Below are 20,223 nucleotides of genomic sequence, written 5' to 3' on the forward strand. Positions count from 1 at the left end.
GACACAATGAATAACAAGTTGTGCCAGTTTAAATGGTTATTTGGTGAATTTCAGTAGTGAGAATAATGCTACAGCTAAGCAATTTTATTATAATTGACCTGCAGACTAGACTCTAGTAGACTAGACTGACTAGAGCCCACAATGAGTTAGTCTAACAAATTAAGTATAAATCTTTTCTTTAGTCATGTTAAATCTCAGATCTACATATATTAACGCCAGACAGAATATGAGGCAACATGCGAACACTGGATCTCATGCTGCGAATTGAAAACAGCAGATTCATTGTAGCTAATATAGCTTGTATACATTTTATTTATTTACAGTTAAACTATACTAACTCTCTTAGAATTTGATGATTACAAGACTTATTTAAAAAAGACAAAAATAATGGCTATACATTGCGTAAGAATAATGTATATACAATAGCTATTGTATTTACATTCAAAGATTCAAGATTCAAAGATTTAAAATGTTTATTGTCATATGCACAGACAGAAAGCATGTTTCCCTGCTCAATTAAATTCTTAATTTGCTGTCCACAACAAATTTCATACAGTAAAGTAAATAAAAATAGAAAACAAATAATAAAATAAAAAATAAGAGCAAAAAAAAATAAAAATAAGAGAGAGTTGGAGACTTTGCCTGCATCCAGTGCAAAAGTGAAAGGGGAAACTTTAAATTACTTTAAAGGGCATGCATGTGAAATATAGACTATGTATGTACAGCATTTGTTTACAAAATGGGCTTAATATCCATTTTTTAAACTCAAAGTCTCAAAATCAATAAAGTTTTTGCCCTTTGAAAATATCCCACCTGTAGATTTGTGTTTCATAACAAAATGTGGTTGGAACATGTCTGGGCTGCAAAGCATTTCCTGCAGAAACGAAAGTAAAAGCCCACAGCATCAGAGCGGGAAGTCAGACTGTTTGAGCCTGAGGGCTAACAGAGCACAGGAAGGCACGCAGTGGGTAAAGTACCACATAAATATATTTTGTTACAGAATCTTTGGATGCAAATGAGCAAACTAAACATGTGCAAAGTGATAGTGTTTTGCATCAACTTTGCATCAACATCAGATAAAACCAATGTGAATATTGTCAGTCTGAGAGTCTCCCAAACACAGGAGGCTTTTGTTTATCATTTTGGATAGATGGTTATGAATTTCTAGTCGATATGAAGTCTAATGTAATCAAATGTCTAAAATGTTAAAGAGATTTTTTCTAATAGCTTTCCCAAAATTGATAATTTATAAAAGCAGACTCTAGATCTATATAGAATGTTTTTGTTGCAGTGGACTCAGTACAAGAGTTTGGTACAATAGCATTGTTAAAGTAGATATGTTGACGAACTGTTTCCAGAACAGGCGCAGTTGCAGTCACAACAGAATGAAAAACCCTTTGTGCTTTGAGAACATAAAACTAAGAAAAAACAGGTTTTAATATTTCATTATTTAATTTTGAGTTCAGGATGTCATTTTATATTACCCAAGATTGTTCACAGAGATAAATGCTCGAATAAAAGTACAAGTACAACCTTCCAAGTGTGAGATGCAGTAATCTGCATATCAATGGGGAAGTTTTGTTTTGTAGTCACAACAGAAATGAGCCTCCAGGTTTGTCATTGTGGCTGGTCCAAAGTGACAACCTATCATGGCCTAAGAACTCACCAGGGGAAGATGGGATGCTTGCTGAAGGCTGCCAGCGTTGCAGACACTGAACAGCAGTACATGTGGGCAAATGACTTAAGGCTGGATGTCTACACTTCTTTAAAAACTGGTGAGCATTGCTCAAAGATTCCTGATTTCATGCTGTGATATAGTCCACTTAATTTAGGATTTACATCAGCACAAACAACTAAAGATACCAAAAATAATTCCAGATCAGTAGCATGAAAGAATGAAATAACAAATATACAAGAAAACTAAAAAACTAAAGAAAACTAAATTCGTCTGTATTTTGTTTCAAGCAGGCACTCAGGACTTCCATTCAGAAACAAGTCTCCATGTTTGTCACTGCGGCTGGGCCAAAATGACAACTTATCAGGGCTTTAGAATTCACCAAGGCAAGAAGGGATGCACTCCCAAAGGCATGAAGATCCCAAAGAAAGAGCAATACCATGGGAAATATCAGTGGGAAGTGGAAGGGGCTCAAAAGCCACTTCAGCCAACTAAGACAAAAGTTGTCAAAAAAGAGGTAACAACAACCATGTGGGTTGGACAGTAAAGGGTCCAGCAAATCTGAGCTCTATGACCAGTCAAAGTCCAGTTTGGAAAAGTAATGGTTTTAGACGTGCTATCAGAGGTTGGTCACTCCTTTCCAGTCCACACAGAATTACATATTGACTGGTTTGCTGTAAATTTTTATTGTGAAATTCATGTCAACCTCAGAATAAACAGCAGTAACTTTACTTAATCCGCAGTAAAATTGCAGGAAAAAAAGTGGTTTATAACCAAATACATAAAGAATGTGGCATTTCTATCAGCATTGATGCTGCACTGCGCATTGTAAGAAGCAGCTACATTGGCCTTTGACTCCTGTTTACTGCATCTGACCAGTTCACTGTGTATTTATTCAGTACCTTTGTCCCATTCATTTATTTATTCATTAACACATTCTGCCACCATTAAACATTTTATCTTAACCCTGACAGAATCTTCCAGAGTCAACAAGCAGGGATGTCTGTACCGGCCTTGCACCAGCAACAGCCACAATCAAGGAGGAATCCAATTCTTGTATGTTTATGATTATAAATTGAGTAGAAACCAGATATTGTTCAATGTAATGTGGCAATCTGAAATCAGGGAGCAGGTAACACTGAGACTGATCACATTCTTTCACTCCAGATTACGCACTTCACTTCTCCAACAGAGGCACAGCGTCAAAAGCAGGACATCGGCTGCAGGAGGTCTCCACCCTTCCACAGGTAAAGCAAAATTAATCATCTTTGACTTGGAAGTGGAAAATATGAAAAGAAATGTGTTAATCTGCTAAAAAAAAAACCATCACTCAGGTGAAGGCATCAGTCAGAGAGGATTGTACACCAAGATATTCGAGAGCAGTATTCCGACCAAAAGAGAAAAAAAAGCCTCATCAAACACTATCAGAGGTACTTAACAGTAGGTTTAGCTGTAGTTTCCGTTTAAATTGTTTTGATTGAGTATTTTGAATTTGTACCTTTATTAGACAAACAGTGGAGCAATGAGAAGAAGCTGGTGTATTGACTACTATTCTGAGCAAAAGCAGATAGCTGCCACAATTAAGGAGGAGCCCAAATCACGTATGTGATTTGTAAAGCAAAATTATGTATTTGCTTTCAGAATTGAAAATTAGTGACAATTAGTCTGAAAAACACAGCTATAGCTAAAAATGACCTTCTCCCTGTATTACAGCTTCTGTAAACTCACACTCTCAAAGAGGCACAAAGGCAAAAGTAAGGCATCAACTGCAGGATTTCATCACCCTAGAACAGGTAAAGCAATATTAGTAAGGTACAAACAGCATCAAACATTGTCACAGGTACCTAACAGTTTGTTTGATTGCTATAGTTATATATATATTTTTTTGCTATTTTGACTTTTTGCATTAACTAGAATGCAGACAGTGGAGCAATGAAACAAAGCTGGTGTGCTGACATTCGTTCTAACCATGCAAAAACAGCTGCCGCAGTCAAGGAGGAGATCAAATCACGTATGTACTGTACAGAGCAGGAATTACAGTTTTTATGGATTGTAACGGTGAAAACTGGTGAAAAATGAAGCAGCTATTATGAAAATGACCACCATCTTTTATTACAGCTTCTTTAACTCAACATTACTACTCCCAAAGAGAAGCAGGACGTCAGCTGCAAGGTGGCTCTACAGATATGCAGGTATCAGAGTTGTGTATGAAACCAATGTGGTTTAATTTTAGCTATTTTATTTTGATATTTTACATAGAATTTTTAAAGGTTATCTAGTTAGGAATAGAGTGAATTAACTTGCTATTCCACTCTATCATCAGGTAGACAGCTTGTTAAGGAAGCCACCACCTCTGGTGACAGTAGTCTGACCAAAGGAGAAGCACAGGAAGGATCAAACATTATTAATGTTACTTCCGTATGTTAGAACCTTTGCCTTCATTTTAACTTTTTTAAGCATTTAGGCAGATATTTATCTTTATCTACATCCTTTTTGATTAAATACAATTCTTTGAATGTTTACACTTTTTAAGATGCAGTTTGTTTACTGCATTTTGTGAACTCACTGCTTAACAATATGACTACTGGGATATCTTTTCAGCTGATAAGTACTATTAACTGTGATAGATACATCTTTTAATTTTTCCAGCCTACCTGTCATACTTTGCCAGTGTCACAGAGAATTAAGACTGCAACCACAGCCGCAATCAAGGAGGAACCAAAATCATGTATGTAGTGTACAGGATTCTCAGGACAATCTAATATATAATAATAACAATAATCTAATATATAAGTGGCTGAGGCTGGAAATGACCACCAGCTTTTGTTACAGCTTTTCCAAATCCACAACAGTCTTCTCAAAGAGCCACAAATTCAAAGTCAGGCAGGCTCTCACAGGATCTCTCAACTGATGTGGAGGTAAAACGGATGTTTTAGAAATGCTTCTTAAATAAACTTCAACCAATTAGGCTTTGACTTTACTTTTCTAAACATGTGTTGTTTTGTGACACGCACCTATTTACTTTATAGCATAATTTCTGATGTTTTAACTTAAATGTTTCAGGTAAAAGGCTTGGCCATGAAGCATCCAAAAATTCCAACACTGGCAACAGTAATCCAGCCTAAGGAGAAAGACAGGAAGGACCAGACATCACCACTGGTATCACAGAGTAATAATTACACCATTTCAGATTTTATAATATTTCGTTCCTGAATAAGGCCTTCTATGATTATGAAAAACTTGGAGTTGTCCTTTCTATGGTTTCTATAGTGAGGTATAAAGTATATTAAAAACTGCTAAGGAATAATTTTTGGCTTGGCTGTGACAGCCACACTCGCATTTTCCTTCACTGATTAAGCCAAACCGTTACAGCCACGTTGAATGGGACACAGTGTGGGACATTGTACAGTACATGTACAATTACACACAGTCTAATTGTACATGTGTGTGTTTTCGTTCAGGTGAGGCAAGAAAAACCTAAATTACTGCCAAAACCTCAGATGAAGGATGATGAAGTGATTGTGAGAGCAGCAGAAAGAGTCTCTAAAGTAAACTGCACTTACTGTAAACTTCTGTGAAGGCATAGCTATAAATATGTATGAATTAGTAACCTAGGTATTTGTGTACAAATGTATGATGGAAATGATGCAAAGTATGAAGTAAAGTAACCATCCACCTTTTACAAACGGAATGTGCCCGATTCTACAAGTACTAACACTGAAAAGAATTATGCAGCAGCAGAACCTGCAGCAAATAAGGACACATAATGTATGTAGAATAATCATTTATTCAACACAGGCAACTGCAAAATAATAAGAAAAACTAAGAATGTATTGTTTAGTTTTGTTTTTTGTAGCAAAAGAAACTGCAGAGCCTGATTTCACCACTGGCATGATGGTACAGCAGACCCTTGATTTAATAAAATATCTTGTACAACAAAACTTTCAATATGGAAACTTGAATCACCTATGTTCCCATTTTAGTCTACCTGCAGTCTTGTTTTTGATATTTTGCGTACACATTTCTGTTTTTTTGTTTGTTTGTTTGTTTTTTGTTTTTGCTGACAGAACTAAAAATTGCCACAGTTAAAATGATTCATTTGACTCAGTGTTTAATGTTTTTCAGGTGAAGAAACTGGTCCAGATGTTTTCGGGTACCACAGCGCCAGAAAAAGCAGTCCATCCAAAGAAGCATCACAGAGGGGAACCAAAACCATCACAGGCGGTAAAATTGCTGCAAATTCAACCTTTTATTCCTCACAGTGACTGGGCCACTGATATAAAGACAGAGAACTATTCACACTCCCACGCACACCTATAGGCAATTTACCGTCTCCAGTAAACCTAAATGCATGCCTTAGTGGTAGAGCATTGGGTTGGGATGCAGAGGCCACGGGCTCTAATCCCACCCCACCAGGCGCGTCCCGCCCAGGCATCTGAATAAAGATGGGAGGGTTGTAACAGGAAAAGCATCCTGCAAAATAACTGGAGAAACGTCAACGTGCAGAACATGTTCCTCTGTGTCGACCCCTGAAGGGATAAGCCGAAAGCTGTTTAACATAATTAACCTAAGTCAATGTTTTTTTTTTTTTTTTTTAACTTTCAGGTGAAACTAAAGGTTCAAACATTTTCAACTGTCCCAGTCCAAGATGCAGCTGCTCCACCACAGCATAAAGACAGGAATGATCAAAATCTATCACAGGTATGAATACATCCACGGAATTGTGGCGTATACGTTAGTGAGTCTGCACCCCTGCCTTCTTTCGCATAATGGTATAAGCCTGATCTAGCCTCGCATGTGATTGGCCGCATGGTTTGCCCATCAAAACAAAGTCCCGCCCCTGTCTGCCTGGATTCCCACCAGAGCTGAGCAGGAGCAACGGAAGCTTTGACTCTGCCACAAACGGATGACATCACTAATACCCATTGCCATGTCTGCCTGGGTGGATTGTCATGAATATTTATACAGGTACTCGTGGTACTTTTTGTAGCGAACCCATCAAAATGATAAACCTCTCTGACCTCAGGTGCCAGATACAAAAATTGGTGTTGACCGAATAAATCCAGTCGCAGCAGGAGCCACAGAAGATCCCAAAGCATGTATGTAGTGTGTTTTTAGGATTTATTCAACACAGGAAATTAGTACATAATAATATGGACAATCAAGAAAATATGGTTAACAATGACTATCCTCTTTTTCTACAGCATGTGAAAGTGCACAGCTCCCAGATATGGTCACTGATATCAAGGTACATCTATGCTTTGACTGTTCAATCAAACATATTTTTTACATTTTGTTCATTTTTTTAATTATTTATTTTAGTTCCGTTGAAACCATTCACTTGTAACTTGTAACTTTATTTTTTAAGTACTAAGTTGACAAAAGTGCTGTACAAGTTAAAAACATAAAATTAAAAGAAATGAAAAGAGCACAAAAGTATACAATAAAACCAATGAAACAGATAACAATACATAACGGACCGATAAAATAATGCCAACATCTCAGACTGTGTAACAGGCCAGTGAAAACATGTGGGTTTTAAGAAGGTATTTAAAAACAGGCAAGGATGAAGCCTGTCTGATGTTCGTGTGCAAACTGAGCCCACACTTTTGGAGCAGCCACCGCAAAAGCTCAGTAATATAATAAGATAACGTTTAGTTTTTCGCACACTCAGGAGCAACAGTTTAGCTGATCTGAGCGACCTTGGTGGAATGCATGGATGCAGGAGCACAGACAGGTTCATCCCCATTTCAACATTTAATAACAGACACAGACTACACCAAATTAAAAGAGTCAATAGTCAATAGTCCGCCCAAAGTTGAAATAACAACAAACGGGAGGCAGGAGTTTCGTAAAACCGCTGGACTCGCCGGCATTTTCCCACGTCTCAGTCACACAGAAAAAGTCCAATCCGCTGGATACAATATCATCTTTAAGGATTAAATTATTATTTTTTTGCCTGCCATCTGGCATTCACCTGTCCAAACCTGGTGGGAGCCATGGTGTTAGCACGAAAGACCGCAGGTTCTGCAAAATAACTCCGCACTGATGCAGGCAAGGACATGCTGGGCGGCGGGGCTGAAACAGCTCATCAGGGATGACGATTGGTACCAACCAAGCGTTGACAGGTTCTAGCGAGCGCCGCAAAGGAAACAAGCAATGAACCTCTGTCGGCAGATGGGCTACGATCCAGTACAGTTTATCAACTGGACACCAGCAGAGAGTTGACATCATGAAAGTGTCAAAAACAGCACAAACACAAACAAAGTTGGGAGCAAAAGGTGTGTTTCTGGTTAGATTGACAGATATTACCTGCTTAACTTTAGTCTTTAGCCATCATATGTGCTGTGCTACTACTGTAAATTTTAAAAGACGCCCTCATTGATTTTGAATTTGCTTCTTTTAGTTCAAGTTTGGGTCGTGCATGTACATAAATGCCATTAAACTGCCTTCTGACATCCTTGTGTCAAAATACCTCTTTACTTCTAGCATAAAAGTGCCTCCAGAGGTCACCTAATGATGAAAAACTATTTTTTCAGCTAGAAGCATAAACATATTTTAATATAGGGTCAGAGGGAAGTTTAAAAGCAATAATTCACATTTACACCCTAAACTAAAGCCATAGAAAGTAAGTTGAAAATTAGTGAATTCACGCTTTAATGTTCAGGTGAAGGAGCTGGTTCGGATGTTCTCAGCAATCACAACACAGGAAACAGCAGTTCAACCAAAGAAGAAGAAGAACCATAGAGAGGAACCAAAACTGCCAGAGGTGATAAATAAATAAATCTTACAGTTCACTTCACTAAGGTGGCAGTAAAAATAAAAACACACTACACTAGATCAGAATATGTTCTGGATGCAATTTAGTCTGAATTATGTAACTGAGCATTTCAATCACACGCATTAGTTTAATACCACCTGTGGTTATGTTATGTACAGAAAAGCTTTTGCATAATAATTTAGAATGTTGCCAAGATGCTCATTAGTGGCCGATAAAAGTCTGCAAAATTGTGGTTATGTGATTACAAGTACATAATCAGTAAATGGTCGGATTATTGTCTTTCATGTAAAGCCACAACCCCGGAGACGCCCATCTATCAGAGCCCTTCAAACAACAGACAACATACAGGTGAAAGACAAGAAACATCCAGAAACTACACAGGTAACACAAGAGCATCTGTTCCACTGTTTGTTGGCATGCTAGAGGTGTTAGTCTAGAGATGCCTGTGTCAGTCAGTCACTATGTCCACTATCATTGTCCAATCTGCAACCCATGAAAATTCATTCCTCTGATTATACACCCTGATGTCTTTAGGGACAGTCCTGTTTCTTTTGCTTCAAATAATCCCTTTAACATTTTATAAGATTAAGCTAATATGTCTTCTACTTCATATTCGGTTTTAAACCTCTTCCTGCTTGTACAGTGCATGTATAGATGCATGTAGTTGTACTGTATGTGGTTCTGCATAAGCTTAGAAGTCTTTTTGTGTCAAATTACTCAAGGAAAGACAAGACAGAACCACAGATGACCTAAAGAACAAACTCCAGATGAGAGCACAAACAATGGCTAGATGCACATCAACTGTAAGAGCTGCCAAGATAAGCTGCACCAGAGACTGGTTTTGTGTTTTTTAATATTTTATTCCCAGTATGATGTAATATGTAGAACACTGTCCAGCCTTGTCAGGGCAGCCTGGATGCTATGTGGCTGGAGATCAACAGTGTGTTCTTAGAGGTGATGAAGACTGTGGAGGATGCTAAGAAGTCCCTCAACCTTTCACTCTCTTCCCTGAGACCTACAACAGTAACAATGATGCAAGAAATTCACCAGAAACTAGACAAACTCGTCCCTGTTGGTGAGTCCATGAGTTTAGAAAGGGTTAGTTTTACTTTTTCATAATGTTACTTTTCTTCAGAAATAACTGGAACTAACAAAATGTGTATTACCCCACAGAACTTAAATGCCTTTCCAAGTTTGCAGGTGTGTATTTTAAATTGTACAAAATATTTAAACAGTAAAAAGCATTCCAAGCTCTGGAGGCCTTAAGCCGTATTTGTTAATGTTGTGATGTTGTTAACTCATAATTAACTCTTAATTTATCTCTAGTGGACATTAAGCTGGATCCAACCACTGCGCAACTCTGCTGTGTTTCTGCTGATGGGATGAAAGTGAGTGAAGAGAACCAGCAAGCTTGTGATACTCAGGGGATGTTCGGCAGCATTCTGGGGCTCAACAGCTTGAAGAATGGGAAGTTTTACTGGGAGGTGGAGGTTAGCAACAAGACAGGGTGGTATCTGGGTGTAGCCAGAAGTGACGCAAACCGCAAAGGGAAAACCTCCGTGAAAACAAATAATGGTTTCTGGGTTATTGCTCACTATGAAAAAGAGTACGAAGAGTACGCAGCTCTGACAGTGCCACCTGTTTCTCTTTCCCTGAAAGAGAAAACTCAGAAGGTGGGGGTGTTTGTGGATTATGAGGAAGGTCTCGTCTCCTTCTACAACGTGACAGCTCAGTCTCACATGTACTCGTTTACTGAGTGTTCGTTCTCCGGAGAGATCTTCCCCTATTTCAGTGTGCACCCTAAAAAGGATGGTTCAAATGCTGATCCTCTGACCATCTCGCCTGTGAAACACCACTAATCATTCAACCGTGTGTGTGCAGCATTCATTTTTACCTATTTTAGATTTTTTAAATAAGAAGCCACAATAAATGCCAAATGTAGAATACACTGTGACACATGTCTGTGAATATAACAGTTAATTGCTGTAAAGTCACGACATCTTAGAAAATGTAAATAGAAATACACCAATGCACTGTTTAATGTACAGTAAAATTGACCAAACACAGCGGTTAATTTGAAAGTAAATTAGTCATAATAAAATGATCTCATTTTATTGCATAGTTGACAGAATGTTATACCTTAAACACGTGAAAACTTTAATATAAAAACCAGTAGAAAAAGATGATGTTAATCTAAGGATTGTTGTCCCTTTTTTTTTTTTACAGAATGCATTACATTTTACAAAATCATATGCTATACTTTAGATAGATAAAAATATGAAACATGACAGTACAATTATGACATAAGTCATTTGACATTTGAGTGTTACGTTGGGCACAATGGGCAGTGGAGTGGTTGGCGCTGCCACCTCGCAGCTCGAAGGTTGTCCCACATTAGACCAGAATCCAACTCCAGTGTTTGACTGTGTGCGCTTCAATGATGGTCACGACACCACGACACACAGGAAGTGTGTTTGACTTGCCACTGTTTTTTAGTTATTTACTTATGTTTTATCGGTTTATGAGTTCCTTGTCGCCACAGCGGATTATTGATTTGGCACAGTTTTTGCGCCAATGTTGTTTCCTAATATTAGATTTCCCTGAAGTTGGTTTCGCTAAGCACAACGCAGCTTTGTGTTAAGTCGCTGTCGTGATGAAAAATAATGCGACAACTGTGTGTAAATCTCACCGAGAGAATGTGTAGTTTTTAGGAATTTTACATTTTTATTAAAATGTTAATTTTCTGTAGAATTGCAACAGTTTTAAACAGTAAAATGTACAGTTTTTCTGGTAGAGGTGTTAACAGTGGCACAGTTTGTTTTACAGAATTTTTCTGGCAACCACAGCTGCGTGTTTTCTTTTCTGTAGCTACTCCTTCTAGTGTCCACAGTAATGTGGCAGTTATCCTTTAAACTTTCTGCTTTGTTTTTCAATAAATACTGTTTAATTTGAATATTTTACCATCCTTCAAGTGAAACCTTGACTTAAAAATGTATAGTGTTCTTGTTGCTAATAAAAAGTTATAAAGTGGAGTTCTGTCCGGGGTCTCCTCTGTTCTTGGAGTTTACTTCCTAAAGAACGAAACAAATCTGCATCAACTTCACCACTGAATACAAGAAAGTGAAACCTTGGTGATTTACAGTGAATTTTTCAAAAATGTCCAGTGTCTCACCTTAAGACGTGTAGTATTGTTTATTTAGATTTTACAACTTTATCTTCATTTTACAAAAGCAAAGTGAAAACCTTGTTTTATTTATTTATTTCTGTAATTTTTTAACTCTGGTATTTGGCACTGTATATGAGTGTGCAGGAAAACTCGTTATGACTTTATCTTGGGTGTTACAACTACGCACTTGGATCAAAAAGAAAAAAAAAACATGTTTTTGTTGAAACGAAAGTGAAACCATTCAGAGTAAACAGAGAGAAGGAGAGACGGAGCTGAAAGGCAGACCACTCTGTGGATCATCCAGTCAGGGACACTTCTAGGTAAGCAGCCATACATCAGGTCTGATGTTATTATTAATTTCATTTATTATAAAGACAAATCCAAAATGCATTGCCTATTTGGTAACTCACCCGATTTTACTGCAAAAATATGAAATTATATAGTTGTTTAAGTAATTATCAAGATTTTCACTCTTTATTTTAGATCAGATGGCATTTAATCAAACACTGGGTAACACTTCAGTTACCGTGTAAAGAAATTATATTTGCATTTTGTAATAATTGTATACCTTTACTGTTCTACTTGCAAAGAACATACTTGCAAGTACAAAGTAACAAGAATGTGGAATAAGGAGACAAAGTACTCTTTGTTTCACAAGAAGTACTAAAGAGATTATTACTTGAAAATTAATTACATTGTAACTCTTTTCTAATTAAGGGCTATGGACTATATGTGAAAGCATGTGGTAAAGCTTAGAAACAAGGCTGGGCTTGCAGGTAATGCAGTGATAGATAGAAACCTCACAGGTGTCCCACGTAATGTTATGAACTTTTATTTACAAATGAAGACGGGCAGGGTTGTAATGCAAATACGGATGAGCCGTTTCAGGGCGTGTGCACAAAAATGAAACTCACAGTAAGTGTATCAGAAAAAAGTGTATCCGTTGCTATCAGGATGAACTCCAGTGAGCCTTCCTGTAAGAGATTATTGGCCCGGCTTGCGAAATTCTCGGGGAGGGGGGTGGTTGTGGGGTTGACTCACCCAATCAAGACTGTGACAGTCGAAAAAATTAGACTGTGCAGAGCATAAATCTCTATACATTTCTTAGAATTTCCTAATCATATTATGATACATTCTCAACCTCACGTGGGCTGCAATTGCATGTAATAGAAAATCAACCGCCAATAAAACCCAATAAAAAATGTCTAAATAAGTGATGCACGCTCAGCTGATTTTCTCCCAATATTCAAAAAACTGCTGAAAACTGAACTCTTCCACATCTTCCTATGCCATTAAATCTTTACAAAAAAAAATAAAAAAATTCTGCTCTCTTGCACTTGTATCTCGTGAACTGTGAACACTTTTCTGAAAGGACTTTGCTTTGATGTTTTCTCCTTGACTTAGATTTTTGTTTGCCTTGTACCTCACTTGTAAGTCGCTTTGGATAAAAGCGTCTGCTAAATGACTAAATGTAAATGTAAATGTTAATGTGATGTACTATGTACTAACTACCACTAGAGGGCGGTAAATCACTGTGATTCTGTGTGAAACAGTCATGTTGTGTTCCACACACGGGTGACGACTGCAGAAAAAAAATCAACAGAAAACCTGAACAAATTATTGGACAAACATCCAAACCTGACATAAAGAGTCACTGAATGATTTTATAAATGTGAAACCAGAATCATATGGTCACCACATCTCAAACAAACTAAATGTTCAGACTTTATGCTTAATGCTTTATTTTTCACCCATTGTTTTATGTCATCACACAAGGGAAGATTGACATTAAAATGTCAGATTTGATTTTAAACTGTTATTTTTTAAGAATTTTTCTTCCACAAATGAAACCACAAACCTTAATATTTTACACTGTGGAACCTTTATGGACAATATATGCATCTGTGTCTTCTCCTCCACAGTAAACGAACACATCCAGAATGAGCCTCCAGGTTTGTCACTGTGGTTGGAAGAGTCATACAACTTACCAAGGTTTAAGAACTCATCAGGGCAAGATGGGATGCACACCGAAGGGAATGAGGATCCAGCAGGTCGAAAAATTCAGATTTGAAGATTGGTTTACAGTCAAGGGGCCCCAAATTAAAGAGAATTTCCTCATCACTTCTATAAACTCAGGTAAGTGTTACTTCTGTTTTGATCCACGGTCCGTAGTTATGCGCTGAAGTTACCAGCACTGTCTCTAATTCAGCCTTTGCACTGCACAGTGATTGTAGTTGTTGATGAAGGATGAAGTACAAAACCAATAACTAATCATTTTAAAACCTTAATGAGAGCATTGTCTTGGAAAAAAGGAACTACCAATTTAAATCAACTTTTTTTCCAATAAAGACACTGAAATGAACTCTCCTATAGCTTCTCTTGCAGACACAGACTCCTCAGACAAGAGTTGGCAGGTTTGCCATTGCGGTTGGACAAAATACACATCTTACCAAGGTTTAAGAATTCATCAGGGCGAGATGGGATGCACACCAAAGGGAATGAGGATCCCAGAGAGTGAGCAGGACATCTGGGGAAACCAGTGGGGACATTCTCATCAGATGTACAGTAGTAGTCCTGTCGAGAAGGAGGTAAATTTTGTCCAAAATGTCTTTGACCACCAAGACAAACATTTTTATAAAGTTTGATTTCTATACGTGTAAGCTAACTAATCATTCTTTGACAGAATGTGTCTCTAGACATCGTCAACCAAACACTTCCTACAGTAATGGAGGTTATCAAAACACGTACGTATTTTAATTATAGTTTAATTATACCTGGACTCAACAGATAAAAGTAAAGAGCTGTGTTTAACAGTGAACCGTCTTGTCTCCCTACAGTGGTTGACAATCAGCAACCATCTGTGCAAATGGATGAAAAGAAAACTCACCGAGCACTTGAATTCACCACTAGCTCACAGGTAAAATAGATTTGACCCCTTCTACATAGATTTACATTATCGCTTTGGCAGCTGCACTATTGTTTCTTATGCAAAATGTATGCAAAAATAGGGGAAGGTATTTTAATAAGACCGTGGTGCATATCCAGAAACTATGGATGATGTCAATGTTGTAGTATATGTTAATGTGTGTCACTGTACAGATGAAAGTGTCGTATAGCCGAGTCACAATAAGTTATTAAAACTCTGTTAGTGACCATGATAAAATGTGACCCTCCATTTTTCTTTGACAGCCTGTCTTTATTCCGGTGTCACAGACCCTCACCGACACAATAAAGTCTGCAGCCCCAGTAGTCCCAGTGAAGGAGACAAACACATCCTGTACGCATTATAAACGTATAAATTCATAACAAGAACAGGGCAAGAAAAGCATATAGTCTGACACTCACTGTCTTCTTACTCTACAGTCTTTGAGACTCCACAGCGCTCTCATCAAACCACTGCCAAGGTGTCCCAAACTCGCAGAGCGCTTGATTTCTCCACTGGTGCACAGCAGGTACAACAGCTGACTATTAATTCATTTCAACTTCCTGCTGATGAACACATCCTCTCCCATCCCGTGGTTTTACTTCTTATTTTCCCATCAGATGCAGTACACCACTCCGTGCATGTCATAATGGCACTTTTTAATTAACCTTAGTCAAGAGAATAAGTAAAAACTTAGCTTCATAATTTTGTCATTGTTGCTCATTTTCAGTGTTATTGTCCTTTAGGTGGAGCAACTGGTCTTTAAGCCTCCAACAACCACAGCTCAAGAAACAGTTAAGGACGAGGAAAGGCAGAAAGAGAGGAATAAAAAGAAGGAAGCTGAAAAACTACTCAAGGTACTGCACCTCTTACAGTACAGTACCCTGTACTGTTTTTAACATTATATGGATGCACTGCTATAACATTTAGGAACCTTTCTGACAAACAAATCTTTTGTCCACTGATTGTTCATCTAAAATCACCATGTGGTTTGAAGGCTAATGCACACATGTCATGAAATCTGGACATGTTTTCCTGTACATTTTAATCATGTTAATGCTACATCATCATGTGAACTCATATTACGTCCCTTACTGTATTTTATGACCAAATATCTGCAAAACTAATGGGAGGTCTATGTTGTTATTATTATGCCTTTATTTTTTCTTTTTATTCTTCACTAGGTGTTTGATTCACTTTTTGTCTTCATTTAAGGCAAGACAAGACCGTATGAGGGCTGAGTTACAGTGGAAAATTCAAATCAGAGAACACAAGTTGGATGAAGTGATTTCTTCTGTAAAAGCCTGCAAGGTAAGCTGCAGTCCATTGGACTTCATTGATTATGGTTTTAATTATTATCACTTTAACATCCCAACTCTCCGTCTTATCAGGGAAGCTTGGATGCTGAGTGGCTGGAAATCAACACTGTGTTCTCTGAGGTGATGAAAGTCGTGGAGGAGGCTAGGCAGAAAGCGCTGCATCCTCTGGAGGAGAGGTTGGTCGTGTGTGGCTGAGAAACTCACTAACTAGCAGATGTATCTGCTTATCTATTTGTGGAACAAGACATTAAAGGTTGTCACCGTTAGAAACTGTGTCCTTTATGTACAGTGCATTTCATTGGATCTAACTGTCTAATGTACCGTTTGTTTGATTAGGAGACGGAGCATAAAGCGAAGAGCACAGAATCTGGTCCAGAAGTTGGAAAAAGAAATTGATAAACTCAAAAAGACCATTGATGAGTTTGACAATAACCCAGACTTGCAGGTGAGCCTTACAGACTGACTTCTGGCACTTTTAACATTACAATATACCATAAATGTGCGACTGTGGCACAGGAGGTAGAGCGGTCGTCCACCAATCCCTCAGTTGTTGGTTCAATCGGTCGCTGTCGAAGGCAGCAGTACAGAAGTTCAGAGCATTTACCATTTAAACATTTCAATCAACTTTTTTAGTTCTCATTATTTATTTCTGAACCCTTAAAATAAATCTTATACTCTGAGCATGACCCCTTGTACACACAGGTCTGTCCTCCAACAGGCCTGGATGACTCTAGAGACTGGACAAATGTGAGTGCTGACACTTCATTCTCCATCGGTACCCTGACAACTACAACTTCAGCCATGATGGAGCAAATTAAAAACAAACTGGAAAACCTGTCTGCTGTTGGTGAGTTCAGCTGTTTGTGAAGTGTTTTATTTTATCCATAACTGTGTTAAATGTATTTGTTACTCACTAAGTGTAATTTGTCTTCTATAGAATTGAAGAGGATTCCCACATTTGCAGGTGTGTTACTCAAACTGGTAAAAAATTTGACTTGGTGAAAAATGGTGTCTGTTCTGCACCTTGTATCTCACTTTCAGACATATACAAACTAGAAACTAGAGTGACAGTATTACAAAAGAGGGAAAATCCAAGGTATTTTGTAAGAACCCAAACGTCTTTAAAATTAGCTGGTAAATTTGTGGAAAAGGTTTCAGCTTATAAAGGATTTTTATTTACCATATATACATCAATACCTATTGAAACTGACACTTTAGGTTTTCTTATATATTGTTATTTATTCACATATATTTATTTACATACTGTCACAAGTGGCAAACTGCTGGTGCCAACTTGAAACTGTATCATATTTAATTTAGCAATTAGCTATGTTGCATAAAATCTTTTAAGTTCAGTAGAAGACTAGCACCATGATTTGCAAAAGCTGTTCATTTATTGACTGACTATTAGTGAACCACAAAGGACACAGGGTTGGAAATAGCACCACATGTTGCCTTTGTAAGTATTTTTAATATTTTGCTGTGGCTCCCGTGACCCTTCAGTGATCCATTCAAACAACAACTTCTGTTGGTGCCTTTCAAATGCCTTTAATCACTGTTAAAACTGAATTTATGCTGTGACAATGATATGATTTATTTTGAAATTTGGGAGAACACCTTCGTTGGGAAAGTTTGGGAAAGTTTGGCCTCAAAAGCCTTCAGCACTCTTTATTGGCCCATTAGATATTGTGGATGATGTCATGGCACAAGTCTCTTCAGGGTTCCAAATAAAAAGTGTCTGAGCCAGCCCCTTTTATTAAGTAATGTGTCATAATTAGGTAACTGCAATAACTATGTTTTTCTTTATTTGATTTGTTCATTTAAGTTACAGTTATTTGTTGTGTTCAATCCTTGTGAAGAAATCTTTGAATCACACTGATTCTCTTCCACCTGTTGAGCCACCTTTCAAATTAGGACACACGTCTAACTCAGTGTTTAAATGGGTCACTTATCATCTTTTTATTTGTACTGCAAATAAAAAGATCAAAGTGAGCTAATAATCCAAATGTTCTATGCAAGTGCCTGACCTGCACGTTTAAAGGATACGAGCCTTAATTGCATTTGAAGTGTTATCATTAGGAGCACCGGAGTCTTTAAAAGCTTTAAAAAAGGCAATTCAGCAGGAATGTATGACTTTTTCTCACAAAAGCATAGTTCTCAGATGTGGTTCAGTATTGCTAACTATAGAATTGTTTGTTTATGTGATTCCCATCTTCACCTACAGTGGATGTTAAGCTGGATCCAGCTACTGCACATCAGTGTCTTGATATTTCCAATGAAGGGAAGGAAGTGAGAGATGGAGGAATGAACCTGAAAGTTCCTGATGCTCCAGGAAGGTTTGACATGTTTGGCAGCATCTTGGCCCAGAACAGCTTAACCTCTGGGAAGTCTTACTGGGAGGTGGAGGTCAGCAACAAGACAGGATGGGACCTGGGTGTAGCGAGAGGCAGCGCAAACCGAAAAGGGAAACTCTCTCTGAATCCAGACAATGGTTACTGGGTTATTGTACATTACGAAAGCAAACAGTACGCAGCCCTGACAGCTCCGCCTGTCAGTCTTCCTCTGAAAGAGAAACCTCAGAAGGTGGGGGTGTTTGTGGATTACGAGGAAGGCCTCATCTCCTTTTACGATGTGAAGGCTCAGTCTCACATCTACTCGTTTACTGAGTGTTCGTTTAGTGGTGAAATCTTCCCGTATTTCAGTCCACATCTTAAACAAAATGGGAAAAACTCACATCCTCTGATTATCTGTCCTGTGAAAAACCAGTAGAGCTTTAAACATCAGTACACAGGAATTTTGCAGAATATTCTGGCCTGATATTTTATAATATATGCGAGTGTGCAACTTGAATAAATACAGATTACAATATAGTAAATATATCTTAAGATTAGAAATGTGCTAGCTTTGAAGTTTTTTTAATTCAAGATGATAATATAGGTTTTAATTTTAAGTACCAATAATAAGTCTATTAAAAATAATAGTCAGAAAATAGTTGTTACGCAACATTGTATATCATTTGCAAAATCTCATGCTTTCAATTATTTACACTTAGTAAACAATGAAAAGTCCACACATTCACTTTGGATTTACTGAATCATGTTACATTGTAAACTTTTTATTAATATATTAGTATGATATTATAGCATATTGGGTAGCATTTTATACATTGTGTATTATGTATTGTTGGGGTGTTAAAAGAAATAAAATAAAAAATACTTTTTTATTACAGTTGTTATTTGTTATATGGCCATCATCTTCACACATCCCTGAAAACTGCATACATGGAGCATTTCATCGGTTTCACACATTGTCGTGTTTTTGTTTGTGCATCATGAGCAGTTTTCTTGCATGACTTTTCAAAAGCACTTCCTTTTACAATAGGTTTCCCCCCTTTCCTAACAGATTCACACATAGCTCCCCACAAGTGTACTTCAAACACACTACTTTTACTCTGAATTAGTTGCAGGACACGTGCAGTATGTTTAGCATAGAGTTCTAGCATTTTCTTATAGATCAATAGATCTTAACTACGGTGCAACTGACTGTGTGGGAAAAGAAAGCACACTTTCTATTTTAACTAAATTATTTTTAAGACAAATATAAATAGATTTAATGCTGCTCCTGACTAATGTGCCACACATAACAAAAAATGTATTCATCTGGATTGAGACAACAAGAAAACAACTGTGATATATGACTATATAAATATAGATATAATTAAAGTAACGTTATCGTTACTATCAGACATGTAAACAAACTCAGACTTATTTCTTCTTTGACTTCAGGTTACAGTTTAAGCTAAAACTCATTAATACCTTTGGCAAAAACTCCAACCTAAAACCATTTTTTTTAATGCAAAGATTTGTAAGTTAAATTAGCTTTATAACTTCTAGCCTTGTTTTGTTTCCTACTATTGCCCTGACTATTGTACTATAGGTCTGCATTAATTTATCAAGATTCTTCTCCTTTCAATGATTATTATTATTGATTTCTTTTTCACTCTCATGTTAGTTATTTGAGCACAATTGGTGGTAAAACTTAAAAAATATGTGAGACAAGGTGAGCTGGTATTTCTGTTTATTACATGTGTGAAAAATAACTGTATATATCCAAATTTGATGCTATTTCACGTAGTTCAACCTACATTAAACTTACTGTAGTGTTTGTGTGTTCTTTTTTAAAATGTTGATTAAAGTTCTTCTGCTTTTGAGGAGCAATTTGCTTACAGGAACCCTGGGCAGTCATTTCTCACATTAGGTGTTACTGACTCTGTCCTTCAGCTCAGTCCAGAAAAGTGCAAAGCTTCATTTGCAGAAATATGTACATTTATGCTGACTCTAAAAACACTAATACATAACA

General features: G+C 37.3%; 2 protein-coding genes across 15 annotated transcripts; both read left to right on the forward strand.

Moving 5' to 3' along the window:
- The first annotated feature begins 878 nt into the window (after positions 1 to 878).
- LOC137137241 (uncharacterized) lies at positions 879 to 11,608 on the forward strand. 12 transcript variants are annotated; one of them, XM_067523247.1, is made up of 24 exons: positions 879 to 968; positions 1,590 to 1,775; positions 1,966 to 2,192; positions 2,650 to 2,731; positions 2,843 to 2,922; positions 3,010 to 3,105; positions 3,183 to 3,276; positions 3,389 to 3,468; positions 3,590 to 3,686; positions 3,794 to 3,867; positions 4,325 to 4,403; positions 4,508 to 4,593; positions 4,739 to 4,834; positions 5,137 to 5,223; positions 5,801 to 5,899; positions 6,281 to 6,376; positions 6,702 to 6,774; positions 6,880 to 6,923; positions 8,343 to 8,444; positions 8,748 to 8,837; positions 9,179 to 9,259; positions 9,342 to 9,531; positions 9,630 to 9,656; positions 9,783 to 11,606. In XM_067523247.1, exons 2-24 carry the CDS (start codon positions 1,601 to 1,603, stop codon positions 10,313 to 10,315), a joined length of 2,688 nt encoding a protein of 895 aa, XP_067379348.1. In that variant the 5' UTR covers positions 879 to 968; positions 1,590 to 1,600; the 3' UTR covers positions 10,316 to 11,606. The 12 variants fall into 12 exon arrangements, with proteins under 12 accessions (XP_067379348.1, XP_067379349.1, XP_067379344.1 ...); XM_067523248.1 differs by lacking the exon at positions 879 to 968 and having other exon boundaries at positions 975 to 1,775; positions 8,748 to 8,804; positions 9,783 to 11,607; XM_067523243.1 differs by lacking the exon at positions 879 to 968 and having other exon boundaries at positions 975 to 1,775.
- A 222-nt stretch (positions 11,609 to 11,830) lies between these two features.
- On the forward strand, positions 11,831 to 20,084 carry LOC137137243 (E3 ubiquitin-protein ligase TRIM21-like). Of its 3 annotated transcripts, none has more exons than XM_067523258.1 (14): positions 11,831 to 11,942; positions 13,545 to 13,758; positions 13,996 to 14,210; positions 14,306 to 14,366; positions 14,460 to 14,539; positions 14,812 to 14,899; positions 14,986 to 15,074; positions 15,292 to 15,402; positions 15,761 to 15,856; positions 15,937 to 16,040; positions 16,201 to 16,309; positions 16,567 to 16,711; positions 16,802 to 16,828; positions 18,089 to 20,084. In XM_067523258.1, the coding sequence occupies exons 2-14, from the start codon at positions 13,563 to 13,565 to the stop codon at positions 18,631 to 18,633; spliced, it is 1,866 nt and encodes a 621-aa protein (XP_067379359.1). In that variant the 5' UTR covers positions 11,831 to 11,942; positions 13,545 to 13,562; the 3' UTR covers positions 18,634 to 20,084. The 3 variants fall into 3 exon arrangements, with proteins under 3 accessions (XP_067379359.1, XP_067379361.1, XP_067379360.1); XM_067523260.1 differs by having other exon boundaries at positions 14,008 to 14,210; XM_067523259.1 differs by having other exon boundaries at positions 11,940 to 11,961.
- The last annotated feature ends 139 nt before the right edge of the window (positions 20,085 to 20,223 follow it).

This window comes from Channa argus, chromosome 12 (genome assembly GCF_033026475.1).
Source record: "Channa argus isolate prfri chromosome 12, Channa argus male v1.0, whole genome shotgun sequence".
In the NCBI taxonomy this organism is placed as follows: Eukaryota; Metazoa; Chordata; class Actinopteri; order Anabantiformes; family Channidae; genus Channa; species Channa argus.